At 67.3% G+C, this 11,638-nt stretch overlaps 1 protein-coding gene across 1 annotated transcript in view; it reads right to left on the bottom strand.

Annotated features, from left to right (window-relative positions):
* KCNH2 (potassium voltage-gated channel subfamily H member 2) overlaps positions 1-7,163 on the bottom strand; it is a gene marked incomplete at both ends in the record, with an annotated part of 29,347 nt that extends 22,184 nt beyond the window's left edge. The window contains 2 exons of the mRNA XM_084229738.1: positions 4,287-4,517; positions 7,088-7,163. Coding sequence (XP_084085864.1) covers positions 4,287-4,517; positions 7,088-7,163 — 307 coding nt within the window. The remainder of the gene's footprint in view (positions 1-4,286; positions 4,518-7,087) is intronic.
* Positions 7,164-11,638: the final 4,475 nt, after the last annotated feature.

An 11,638-nucleotide genomic window follows, 5' to 3' on the forward strand; every position in this document is an offset into this window, starting at 1 on the left:
GAGATGCGGAGTGGTCTGCCCGAGGCCACGCGGCAAGGGACCCCAGTCCAGTAGACACCCAAAGCAGGAGTCCTCCGAGGCCAACCGCAGCTCACGAGATCCCTGGGTCCCTGGGGGGCCCCTAAGGACAGCAGGGGACTTTAGGAGGCAGTGGCACCCAAGAGCCTCCCCCACACTCACCCCCTGTCCTGGGCACCCCTCGGCCCCTGCCCTGACCCTCCCCAGCCGCCACCTCAGGGGGGATGGTTTCTAGTCCTCTCCCTGGCACCAAAGGGCTGTTTTTCTGGGCATTGTGCACGGCGGAGGTGGCACAGGAGAGTGTTTGCAAAGAAAGGGAGAATCCCTGCCCGGGCACCTCAGGCCCCCTCGGGTTGCCAGAGCACGAAAGGGCTTTCCTGGACCCTCCCAGTCACACCCGACTGGAAACCACTGGGAACCACCTCTGGGGAGAAGCCCAGCTCGCACCCCACACCCCTCCACTGGCCTTCCTGCCGCCCCTCCACTGGCCTTCCTGCCGCCCCTCCTCCTTCCCCTCCCCAGGGCCCAAGGCCACCTTCAAACTCTGCTCCCACCCCAGAGCTCTGCGCAAATATTTACATAGCTCCTCTCCGGGGGCTCCAGCAGACACAACACGGAGGAGCCGCCCTCCCAACACTCTCCAGACCCCGCCGTCGCTGCAGAGAAGTGCCAGCACCCCTCAGTCACACCGGGAAGGTCTCACCTGAGCTCCGAGCAGGGCAGGACACCCCGCTCCAGTTCCTGCTCAGGAGTGACCCCTGCCTGGGGCCTCAGCGAGAAAGTGCTGGGTGGAGAGAAGCAGCTGGGCTCGAGGGGGGCCCAGGAGGTACCAGCAGGCCCCAGTGCCCTCACCACGGTACCAGCAGGTGCGCCCACCTGCGCGTCTCCACATCGTCCTGACGGAACGGATGGGGACTCCTCTGGGGGACTGGCTCCCATGGGTGCCAGGGAGCAGCCTGCCCTGCTGGTCTCCACCCCTCCCCCAGCCCCCAGCTCAGCTGTTACAGAGGGGGCCCTCTGACCCTGTTACCATAGCAACCGGCCTGCAGCTGGAGTGGAGAAGCAGACAGACTCTTCTCTAGAGACACCCCCATCCCCACCCACACATAGGCTTCCTGGGGACACAGGGACATGGAGACCAGGCCAGGACAGTCGGAGGTATGGGGGGCTAGGCAGAGGCTTGGAGATGGAAGCCCAAGGGACGTAGAGCACCTGGGCAGAGGGTGAGAAGAGACAGATGCAGCGGGCAGGAGATGAAGGCCAAGGGGCTGGGGCAGGGAGGGCCGCCCACCGTGCACAGGCAGACAGGCCAAGCAGAGGGAACCCAGGGACAGAGAGCGGGGACCTCCACGAGGGCCTGGCCAAGGGAGGAGCTACACTCAAGAGACCCAGGGCCCAGCCCCGCAGGCAGGCGGAAACACTGGGGTGCCCAGCAGCACCTGCTGCCCCAGCGGCCCAGGCTCTGCAGGGGTGCCTCTGCCCCCCTCACCCTGCTGGTTCTGCTCCATGCCAGCAACAGCCCGGGTCTGACATTCAGGAGCACAAAAGCAGAGCCAGCAAGCCCCTGGTACTCCACATCTCTCTCGCCCTCAGCCCACACCCCCCCACCCCCCGGCCCAGCCTCCCCACCTCCTAGCAGTCCCAGCAACTAAATAATGGGGCTGTCTGGCTGCAGGCCCTGATACTGCACAGAGCTAGGCCAGAGGCACCGACACAGCACAGCTGTCCTTGTGGCGTCTGCCAGCAAAAGGCGCCGCCTCCTTCCCAGCCACCCACCTCCCTGGGGCTGCAGCCCAGGGACCCTTCCCCAGGCGCTGGCCCGGGCAAAGACCCTGAGAAAAGCCAGGACAGAAGCAAGGTGGCGCTGGCCTAGCTCTCCTCTGCCCAGGCACAGAGCCCAGGTCAGGCTACCAGGACCCCTGCGGCGCCGCCTCTCAAGGCGCAGGGAGGGGAGGTGGAGGAATTCTGACTGCAGCATTGACGCAGAGTGCCAGGACCAGGGGGACCCCCTGACCTGAGAGTCAAGGGAAGCTTCTAGGCCAACAGGAGACGCCTGATCCCCATGGAAACACTGTGAGACCAGGGGAAGGGGCAGGCAGAGACGCTGGCATGGGATTTTCTGGATCGCAGCCCCTTCTGTAGTAACAACCTAGAAGAGGCAAAGAGCTCGCCCTGGGACAGGGGCTGGGTCTAGTCCCTCTCCCTCCAGTGATTCCCTGGTAACTGGACCTCTGCTTCTCAGTGTCTCCTTCTGAAACTTGAGTGGGCTGGATTAAGTGATCCTCAAGGTCACCAAGATTCCATGATTCCATAACCTCTGCAGAAGAGGTCTCGTGACCATTCTCTCCCCAAGGAGCCAGCCTGGGGTAGGAGTGAGGCGCACTCCCCTTAGGAAGACACACTCACACACACTGACAGGAGCCCTCGGGGCCTGCTGCCAGGGAGCCCAGCAGGCACGTTATCCCAGGGTGGGAACAGGCTCGGGCAGTAACCAGCTTGTCCCACCTGACACCATTCCCGGTGTTAGACCTGCACCCGGACTACGGTCTCCATGTGCTTTCATTACACCGATGGTTTGCAAACTGTCAAAATCAACTCCCACCTAAAGGGAACAGCAGTGTGAGTCTGTGGCTCCGGGGTGTTGCTTCTAACCCACAACAGCAGAGTAGAGAGGGTCGCGCTCTGCTCATACAGATTTGGGCCCCATTCCCAGCTCTGCCGCTTCCTGGCTTTGTGACTTCAGGAAAGTTTCTTACTTTCTCTGAACTTCAGTTTCCCTGTCCATTAAATGGAGATTAAAATAGTCGACCTCCCAGGGCTGTTGGGAAGATTCCATGGGCACATGTGAGCGAAGCATCTAGCCCCGTCCAGCATGCAGAAGCCACCCCCCCCCCCCCCATAGCTAGTTCTCATGGGCAGGCAGAGAGAAAGCAGGTCTGCTCTGGTGAAGGTTCTGGGGAGACATCAGTGCACAAAGTGGGCCATGCTTTCAGTTTGTGTCTAGTCTCCCAGCCAGAACCCCCACTGCTGTGAGCAAACCCGCTTCCAGTACCACTTCCCCAGAGCCAGGGGCCCCTCCAGTGCTGCCCGGGGATGTCAAGGCGCCTGCAAAAGCTGGGCCATAGCGGGGCCAGCCTTGCCCGGGCAGCCTCAGCCAGCCCCAAGTGGCAGGGGAGGCTCGGCGGCGCAGGGGCCTCTGCAGCAGGAGAGCTCTCTGCAGGCAGGAACCTCGTCCATTCATCACCGGTCTTTCACCTCCCAGACTCTACCCGCCACTGGCAGCCAGTGAGCAGCAGGGTTGGGGCACCTGTGGGTCGGCGGTGGCACTTTCCGGAGCCGCCTGCCCAGCCCTCTGATACCTGCCGCCCACCCCAAGCCCGGCCGCACGACCCGCACCCCTCCTAAGCAGAGCCCACCCCCCAGGACAGGGCAGGCGGGGGCGGGAGCCGCCGCGCCCAGGGCTCTGTTTATCCCTCGCCGGAAGCGCAGAGCAGCCGGGCCGGCGGCGGCTGAGCCGAGACACCTGGCGCGGGAGGGCGGTGGGCGGGGCGCGCCGCCGAGACAAAGGGAGCCGGGCTGCGGGGAGAGGCGCGCACCTCCACCGAGGGGCGTGGAAGGGCAGGGGAGAGGGGGGCCGGACAGAGGTGGGCAGGAGAGAGGGGGGCGGGACAGAGGGGGGCAGGAGAGAGGCAGAGCGTGGGCCCAAGTCTTGGGGGGCCGGGCACGGACCGCCCAAGGGCGTAGAGGCCTGGGGCCGGAGGTCAGCGCCCAGCCGCCAGCCCGACCCTCTGGTCCCCCCATTCACGCCCGCACCTGCCGTCCCGGCCGCGGCAGATCCAGCCCACCTGGCTCAACGCGCCCCCAGAGGTGCCCAGCGAGGAAGGAGCCAGAGGCGCCAGACCCACAGCCCAGCCAAGTATCCCCTGGGCCGCCCCCAAGAACCGAGCCACCAGGGTGAGCCCGGCTGAGAGCCAGTCCGCGCGGCCCCCGGGCCGGCCACCGCGCCCCCGGCCACCGCGCCCCAGGCCACCGCCGGGCCCCGCCCCCAGGGAGCGCCGGCCCCGCCCCCGCGAGGCCCGGCCCCGCCCCCAGGGAGCGCCGGCTCCGCCCCCGCGAGGCCCGGCCCCGCCCCCAGGGAGCACCGGCCCCGCCCCCGCGAGGCCCGGCCCCGCCCCCAGGGAGCACCGGCCCCGCCCCGCCCCGCCCCGCCCCGCGCCCCGCCCGCCCCGCGCCCCGCGCGCCCCGCCCGCCCGCCCCGCGCCGCCTACCGTCCTTCCGGTAGAAGGCGATCTCCACCTTGCGCTCCTCGGCGCCCAGCAGGGCCTGCGCGATCTGCGCGGCGGCGCGGCGCTGCGTGCGCGGCCCGTGCAGGAAGTCGCAGGTGCAGGGCCGCTGCATGACCTCGGCGCGCGAGTACCCGCACAGCTCGCAGAAGCCGTCGTTGCAGTAGATGACCGCGCAGTTCTCCACCCGCGCGTTGGCGATGATGAACTTGCGGCCTGCGGGAGCGGGCCGTGAGCGAGGACCCGCCTCGGGCTCCCGGCCCGGCCCCCGCGCCCTCCGGGCTAAACAGCCGCCTGGGGACCCCCCCCCCCGGGGCACGGCGGGCAGGGGTCCCGGCCCGGGCGGACGCAGCTGGGCCCGGCACAGGTGCCCGGGCCCGGCGCGCCCCTCCCCCGCGGCCGGGGCTGGCGGCCTGGCTTCCCCCGGGCGGGCTGCCAGCCGCCCGCCGCCCCCTGCGCGCCGGGGCCGCGGCCAGCCTGGGCGGGTGTCAGCAACGCGTGTCAGCAGCCGCGGCGGAGGCATAAACACTGGGCCTGGAGAGGGAGCCTGGAAGGGCCGGAGATGGCGGCCAGCCTTCCCTTTGCACCCGCTCCTCCGGCCGCTCCTCTTGACCCCCAGCCCCTCTCTAGACTGGGGGTGCTCCCCGGGCACTCCTTACCCCGGGGATCCCTAGGAAACTCCTCCCCCAATATCTGCGGACCCTACCAGGTCAGTACTTGCCGGGATTTCCTTGCTCCCCCCCACCCGCGCAGTCAGGGGCTATGGGGAGTGGGCCACTGAGGAGGTGCCGAGGAGCCAGAGCACCCACTTTGCTTTATCTCCTGTGATACCCCGATGGCCCCAGAGGTGGGCATCAGAGCCTTCCATAGACCAAGAAACAGGCTCCGGGAAGTTCGGAGCCGTGCCCACTCTCGCAGCCTGCCAGCCGCAGAGCAGCTTCTGAACTTCGCCCTGCCTGGCAGAAGTTGAAGGAATAGGCTGAGGGTGACAGGCAGAAGCCAAGGTCATAGGGCACAAGGAGAGGGACCTACAGCTCCAAACTCTGGAAACACCTGGCACCCAGCACTGGCCTGAGACCCTGACCCTGGTCAGAAGACAGCCTGAGGACAGGGGCCTCCCCCAGGAATGAGAGGGCTGCCTCAGCTTGGCCCCAGCAAGGAGAAAGAGCCCCCACTGGCCCCATTACAGTTCGCCTCAGCACCCCCCTCCATGTCTGCCCCCAGAGCAGGGCTGGCATCTGAGCAGCAGGCAGGCAAGCAGGCAGCAGCCCAGCCCGTGCCAGGGAACATGCTCAGGGATAAAAGCTTTTTACAAACACCAAGGTTTCCGGCCACTTTAGCCTCTAATGCTGGGGCTGTCAGTGCCAATCGGAACTCTACCCCCTCCAGTCCAGTGGGCACAGCCCTCGGGCTGCCGCAGCCGGCTCCCTCGCCCGGCTGAGACCATCAGAATCTGGCCTTCTCCTGCCTTCCTTGGCCCTCCCTGACCCTGGGCTCCAAGAACTTATTTCCTGAAGTTGGGTCATCTTTAGATCAGTTCCCCAAGCCCCCAAATCTCAGGCAGCTTTCAAGCCCAGGAGTCGGGACTCCCCATCAAATGGAAATCCACCTGAGCCCAAGGCAGGCAGAGTACCAGCCACACATGCCAGCTTCCGAGAAGAGAAGCCGCCTGGCCCCCACTCCCCGGCCCGGAGAGCAGAGCCAGATTCTTCGAAGGCAAGTCCCACCCCTACCCCCTTCGCCCAGGTCCTGGAATACGTTGCAGAGGAGCTGTAGAGGCCCATTGGGCCTGCCCCCTCCGTCCCAGAGGTGGAAACTGAGACTCAGACCCAGAAGGGTGCCGCTCAAGGTCATGTGGCAGAGTCACGGCAGAGAGGTCAGAAGTGAGACCCCCAGCCCCCCAGCCAGGTTCTTCCTGGGCCTCCGCCTCGCAGTGCTGGTGGAAGGAAACCCCTGCCCGCCCGCCCTGGCCCCTCCAGCGTGTGTCTCCTCCCCTGGAGATCATCTTGTTCCCCAGCCTCAGACAATGCTGCTCATGGGGCTGACCCCTCCCTCCCCCACCACAGCCAGAAGCACGCGTCGTGCTGTGCTCGCAGGGTCATGGGCAAGGAATGTCACCCGCACCCAGGCCCTTGGCAGTCACACCCACCGTGGCACATGCAGCCCAAGGGACAGGCACAGGCAGGCGGGGGGAACAGACACCCACACCCAGAACATTCACTCACCCGGGACACTTCGGGAAGCCTCCCCTAGCAGGCTGGGGTTAGGGGTGCTGTGTCCCCCATAAAGGGGTTTGGACAGTGCTCAGGACAGGAAAACCAACAAGGGGGCACCCCAAGAAGCCCCTCAAGGCCCAGCTTCAGCCCATGACTGCCCATCGCCCTGGGGCCTTGCAGACAGCGCCCTGGTCCCACGGGGTCAGACTCACGGGCGCCCTTACCCGCCCACACGCCCACGAGCAGGTGAGGCAGACGCCACCTGCTCAGTGTCGAGTGTCTGGCCACACGGTCCCACGGGCACACGGAGGATGCACTCAGGGTCCCACCCCGGCTCCGCTCACTCTGCGGGCCGCATCCACAGCCCAGCCGGCCCTGGCGCCGGAGTTGGGGAGACCTGCCCGCGAGGTGCCGCTGGCCGCCTCGAGCCTCGCCCCCGAGACCCCCGGGCGGCGCCTCCGGGCCAGCGGCCCCGGAGCTCGCGCGCGGCGGCGGCACGGGCCGGGCACGCCCCCCCGGCGCCGGGGACTCCGCCCGCCCGCGCCCCCTCCCCGCCCCTCCCCCACTCACTCTGGCCCTCAAACTTGCGGATGATCGTGTCCAGGAAGGTGTTCTGCGGCGCGACGTGGCCCCTCCGCACCGGCATCCTGAGCCCATGGGCGGGCCGGGCGGGCCCCCACCCACCCCGGCCCGGCCCGGCCCGACGCTGGGCTGCGGGCGGCCCGCCCGGCCGTGATCCCGCCGCGCGCCGCCGAGCAGGGCGCCGGCCGGGCCGGGGCGGGCCGGGGCGGGCGCGGGGTCCCCGCTCGGCCCCGGGCGCCGGACCGCGGGCCCCGCCTGGGCGCGCCCGAGCTCGGCCGCCCGGCCCCGCACACCTGTCCGCGGGCCCCGCGGAGCCGCCCGCCCCGCGCCGCCGCGTCCCCGCGCCGCGCTCCGCCCGCCCCGGCGCCGGGCCCGCGGCTCCCGCCCGCCCGCCGCGCTGCAGCCGCTCCGGCGCCCGCGGCTCGGGCTGCGCCTGCGGCTCGGCGCGGCCGCCGAAGGGTTAACGCGGCGCGCGCCCCTCGCTCGGCCCCCGCCTCCCGGACCCTCCCGCCGCCGCCGCCCGCCCGCCCGCCGCGCGCCCGCAGCGCCGCCCCCCCCCGCCCGCCGCGCGCCCGCCCTTCCCATTGGCTGAGCCGCGCCGGGCGCCCCCCCACCCCGGCCCCGCGCTCGGCCGGAGCCCCCGGGACTCGCGGGCCCCCGGGGGGGAGGGGCCGGGGCCGGGCTCCGCGGGGACAGGTGCGGGCGCCGGCCCGGGGACGGCCGGGGCGGGCCGGGGACCCGCCCCCCGACTTGGAGGGCTGGGGAGTTGGACTTGAAGGGAGAGGGCTGGTCCCCTAAACCCTGGTCCCCGCCACGCCGACACCCCTCGGCGCCCTGGCCCGAGCTCGCCCGCTTCTGTGGGTGACCAGGCGAGGCCGGCCCGGGGAGGTCTGGGCGGCGGGCACCGCGCGGGCGGGAGAGGCGGGGGACCCGGCCCGCCGAGACGCGAGACCGGGCGGAGGAGCCCCAGGAGGGGCGTGCGCTCAGCGCGGGGCGCTGCTCCCCAGCAGGTCTCGTGGGGATCGGGGGGATCCCCCTGCACAGAGAGCGACACTCTGACAGGAGTTGCGGCCTCCTGGCTGCGAGATCAAAGAGCGGCCCCCGGGCGCGAGGCTCCAGCTCGGGGATCCCCGGGGCAGGCGCCCGCCCTCCCCCTGCAGCGCGGGGCTAGCCAAGCTGGCCCAATCGGCGGGCTCGGGGCCCTGCGGCGCTGCGGCGGCCCAGCCCCTCGGAAAACCCTGGCCTCGCCGCAGGCCCCTCCCCCGGCCAGCTGGCTCGCTCCAGCTGCAGCTCCCTTATTTAGGCAAGCGGCCTGAGGATGCTCAAGGGCAGGCCGGGTGTCTGTCCCGACGCAGGCCCATCGCCTGGCAGGGGTCGAGCGAGGGTCTCCGGATGGGGACGTCCGGGCGAGCAACCAGGCAGGCCCAGGGAAGGCCAGGGTGGGGAGCGGGTGTGGACAGCTGAGCAGCCGGCGGGGAGGAGTCGGCAGCTGAACCGCCAGCCCTCGGTGCCTCCCCTGCAGCCCAGATCTGAGACCCCTCGAGATGGATGGGGCCGCGTGGGGGCCCTGAGGGCTTGCAGCTGTCTCTGCCCTTGCAGCGAGGGGGTGGGTCTTGTCACCAGGGAGAACGTCCTAGGATGTGGGGGGAGGGGAGGAACAAAGGGCAGAGAAGGAAGCAGCGGAGTCTGGAAAGAGAAAGGCCCAGAGCAGAGGCCTGGGGGAGACCGCCCTCCCCCAGCCCTCACCTGGAGCACAGGGGCGCAAAAGGATGCAAGCACTCGGGCCACTGGCCGGCAGATGACACCCTTCTTCATTTGCTGGTGGGTGGGCAGTGAGTCAGGGAGGCAGCCAGTGGGAGAGGAGGTGGCTCCACCAGCTGATGCTAAAAAAGACCAGAGGCTCTTGCCTTCGTGCTCATCCCTTCGGCCCTCTCCACCTCCCTCCGCTTCCTCGCTAGGACCCAGAGGCCCCAGGCCTCAGTGGCACAGGCTCCCCTTCCTTCGCAGCCCGACACAAGCGTGTCAGCCCATCGGGGGACTGAGCAGAACCAGCCGACTGGCCCAGTCCCTCGCCCACCCCAGGCCCACCCTTGGCTGCTGGGCTGCCTGCCCTGCGTCCAGGGTGAGTCACAGTTGAGTGGGTGTCTCGCCTTCCAGGTCTGGGGATTGAGAGAGGAAGTCTGCAGTGAGGATGCCATGGGAGGGAGAAAGTGCAAGGGGGCATTTTCTGTAGTGTTCCTTCTCACCAGGCCACAGGCCCAGGAGATCCAGCCAGGCCCTGAGGAGAGGAACCCAGCTCCCACGTGTGCCAGTTCGCGTGCAGGGGTGCCTGCGTCTCCAGGACAGGCCTCTGCTCTGCGCCCACCCAGGGGCAGGACAAAGGACCTTGACACTCCCCAAAGAGAAGAGACTGGCAGAGACAGGCTAGGCCAGAGAGGCTGTTCCAGCTAGTTGAGGCATGCCCCCCACCCTCTCACACTCACACGCACACACACCCCCCAAACCCTAGCGCAGGTTTCTGACTTCCTGGAGGCTGAGGGTCCCGGTTGAAGGCACTTCCCCTGAACCACACCTCCGCCCCCAGCCCAGCACTGGGACCGGAAGAGGTGCACTCTCCCCCAAAGAATCCTTCCATGGACCAACGGTGCCAGGTACCAAGCAGTCAAGGGCACAGAGGAGCTGATGGAGAAGCCTCCCCTGCCCACTTCTTCCTACCCCCACTCCCCCCAGATCCAGGAAAAGAGGGACAAGCTAACTTCAATGCCCAGAGCAGCTGGGATCGCCCCATCACCACTACCACCCCCTCACAGAGCCCTTTGCAAGGACAATTCCAGGGAAGAGTCCCCCTCCCAGCCTGGGACTGAGAGGAGAAAGAGGCTGAATTGTCAGGGAGACACACAGACTCCTCCCAGCTCCCAGGGGAAAAAAAAAAAAAACATTTTAGGGAGAAAAGCCTGAAGAAAGCATCCTGCCCGCCCCACTCTGCTCCTGCTCAGTCTGAGGTGGGGGTGGGGGGGGTCCAACCAGGACGTCCTGGGAGAAAAAAGAAATAGAAGCAGGGAAGCTGTCCCTGCTGGTGAGCCCCCAAGGAGCAGGCCAGACACAAGCAGAACTGGCCCAAGAGAGCAAGTGACAGTCACAGGGGGCCGGAAGCAGTTCCAGCCAGACGGGCGCAGGAAGACAGCTCCAGGGGCAGCAGCCCTCGGAAACCCCAGGGGGGAAGAGCCCAGGCCCAGCGGCTGAGGCTGCAGGCAGGCCCTCGCTTTTCTCTGCAACCAGAGATGTTTACAGATCAGCCGGGATGGAGGACAGGAAGCTCAAAGAAGCAGCGTGTTATGCTTTTAGACATGGGTGCTCAGGGTTTGTGATTGCAAGAAGAGAAGAAAAAGAGGGAAGGAGGAAGAGACCCCCTTCAAGCCCCCAGCCAGAGCCCCCTGAGTCCTTCCTTGCCACCTGCACTTCTACCTGCAGCGCTTCTATCACCCCCTGCTTCATAACCAAGGTCTCGTCCCACCAACCTGACTCCACCCGGGCGGGACGTTCCCCTGGCATGGTGACATCATGGGCTCAGGAGCCCCGATTCCACATTCTAGTGGCATCAACCAGTTTTTATGGGGAACCTCTTATGCACTGGGCCCTGGAGCAGACACTGAAGGGGCTGGGGGCAGCCAGGAGAAGCCCGGACTCTTCCTCCAAGGGTTCACTCTACTGAGGCTGGAGGGAGTTGGTGGGCGCCAGGGCCTGCGCCGTCCTGTGAGAGCCGTGGGCTGACAAAGAGATGCTGTCCTTTTAATGGGAGAATTGGGGGCGCCGGGAGCGCTGGCAGGCCCTGGAGGGTGGAGATGCGGCCGGGCAGAAAGGAAGACACGACACGAGCAAAGGCACAGAGATTGGGCAAAGGCCGTTTGGGTGGTGGTGGTGCAGCAACTGGCGACCGAGGCCTGCAGCAGAGGACTGAGGAGTGTGGGTTTGAGTCCACGCGCCGTGGAAGAGTGGTGGCGGCTGACACGCATTAGCCACCCGTGTGGAGCGTGGCGGTCTTTGCTCGGACCCCCGTGTAAAGAACCTGTCTAATAAATTGAAACTGTTGAAATTAATGTAATTATTTGCAGGGTAGATATGAGGTGCTGAATAACTTGTTGCTACCTGCAGTCCCCCAGCCCCCCTTGACTTCAACCAATGGCAGCATTCTATTTGCTCACGAGCCTGCCACTTGGGCCAATTGGGTGCGCCCCACTCCACTGGACTGGAAGGTCCGTCCCCTCACTCTTGGTGGCTGACGTCGGCTGTCAGCTGGGGCCTCGCAGGGGCCAGAACGCGCACATGAAGCCTGTCCTTGCGGCTGCCCAGCTCCCTCACAGCACGGTGGCTGGATTCCAAGGTCAAGCGTCCCAAGAGAGGTCCAGGCAGCAGCGGAAACACCTGAATAACTGCGCCTCAAAAGTCACAGAGAGCGGCTTGTGCCATAATCACAACCATCAGATTCCAAGGCAGGAGCGTAGATCCACTTCCCCACAGGAGGTGCCGCTGGCAGAAGAC

The sequence above is a fragment of the Talpa europaea genome (assembly GCF_964194135.1).
Source record: "Talpa europaea genome assembly, chromosome: 3".
Classification (NCBI taxonomy): Eukaryota; Metazoa; Chordata; class Mammalia; order Eulipotyphla; family Talpidae; genus Talpa; species Talpa europaea.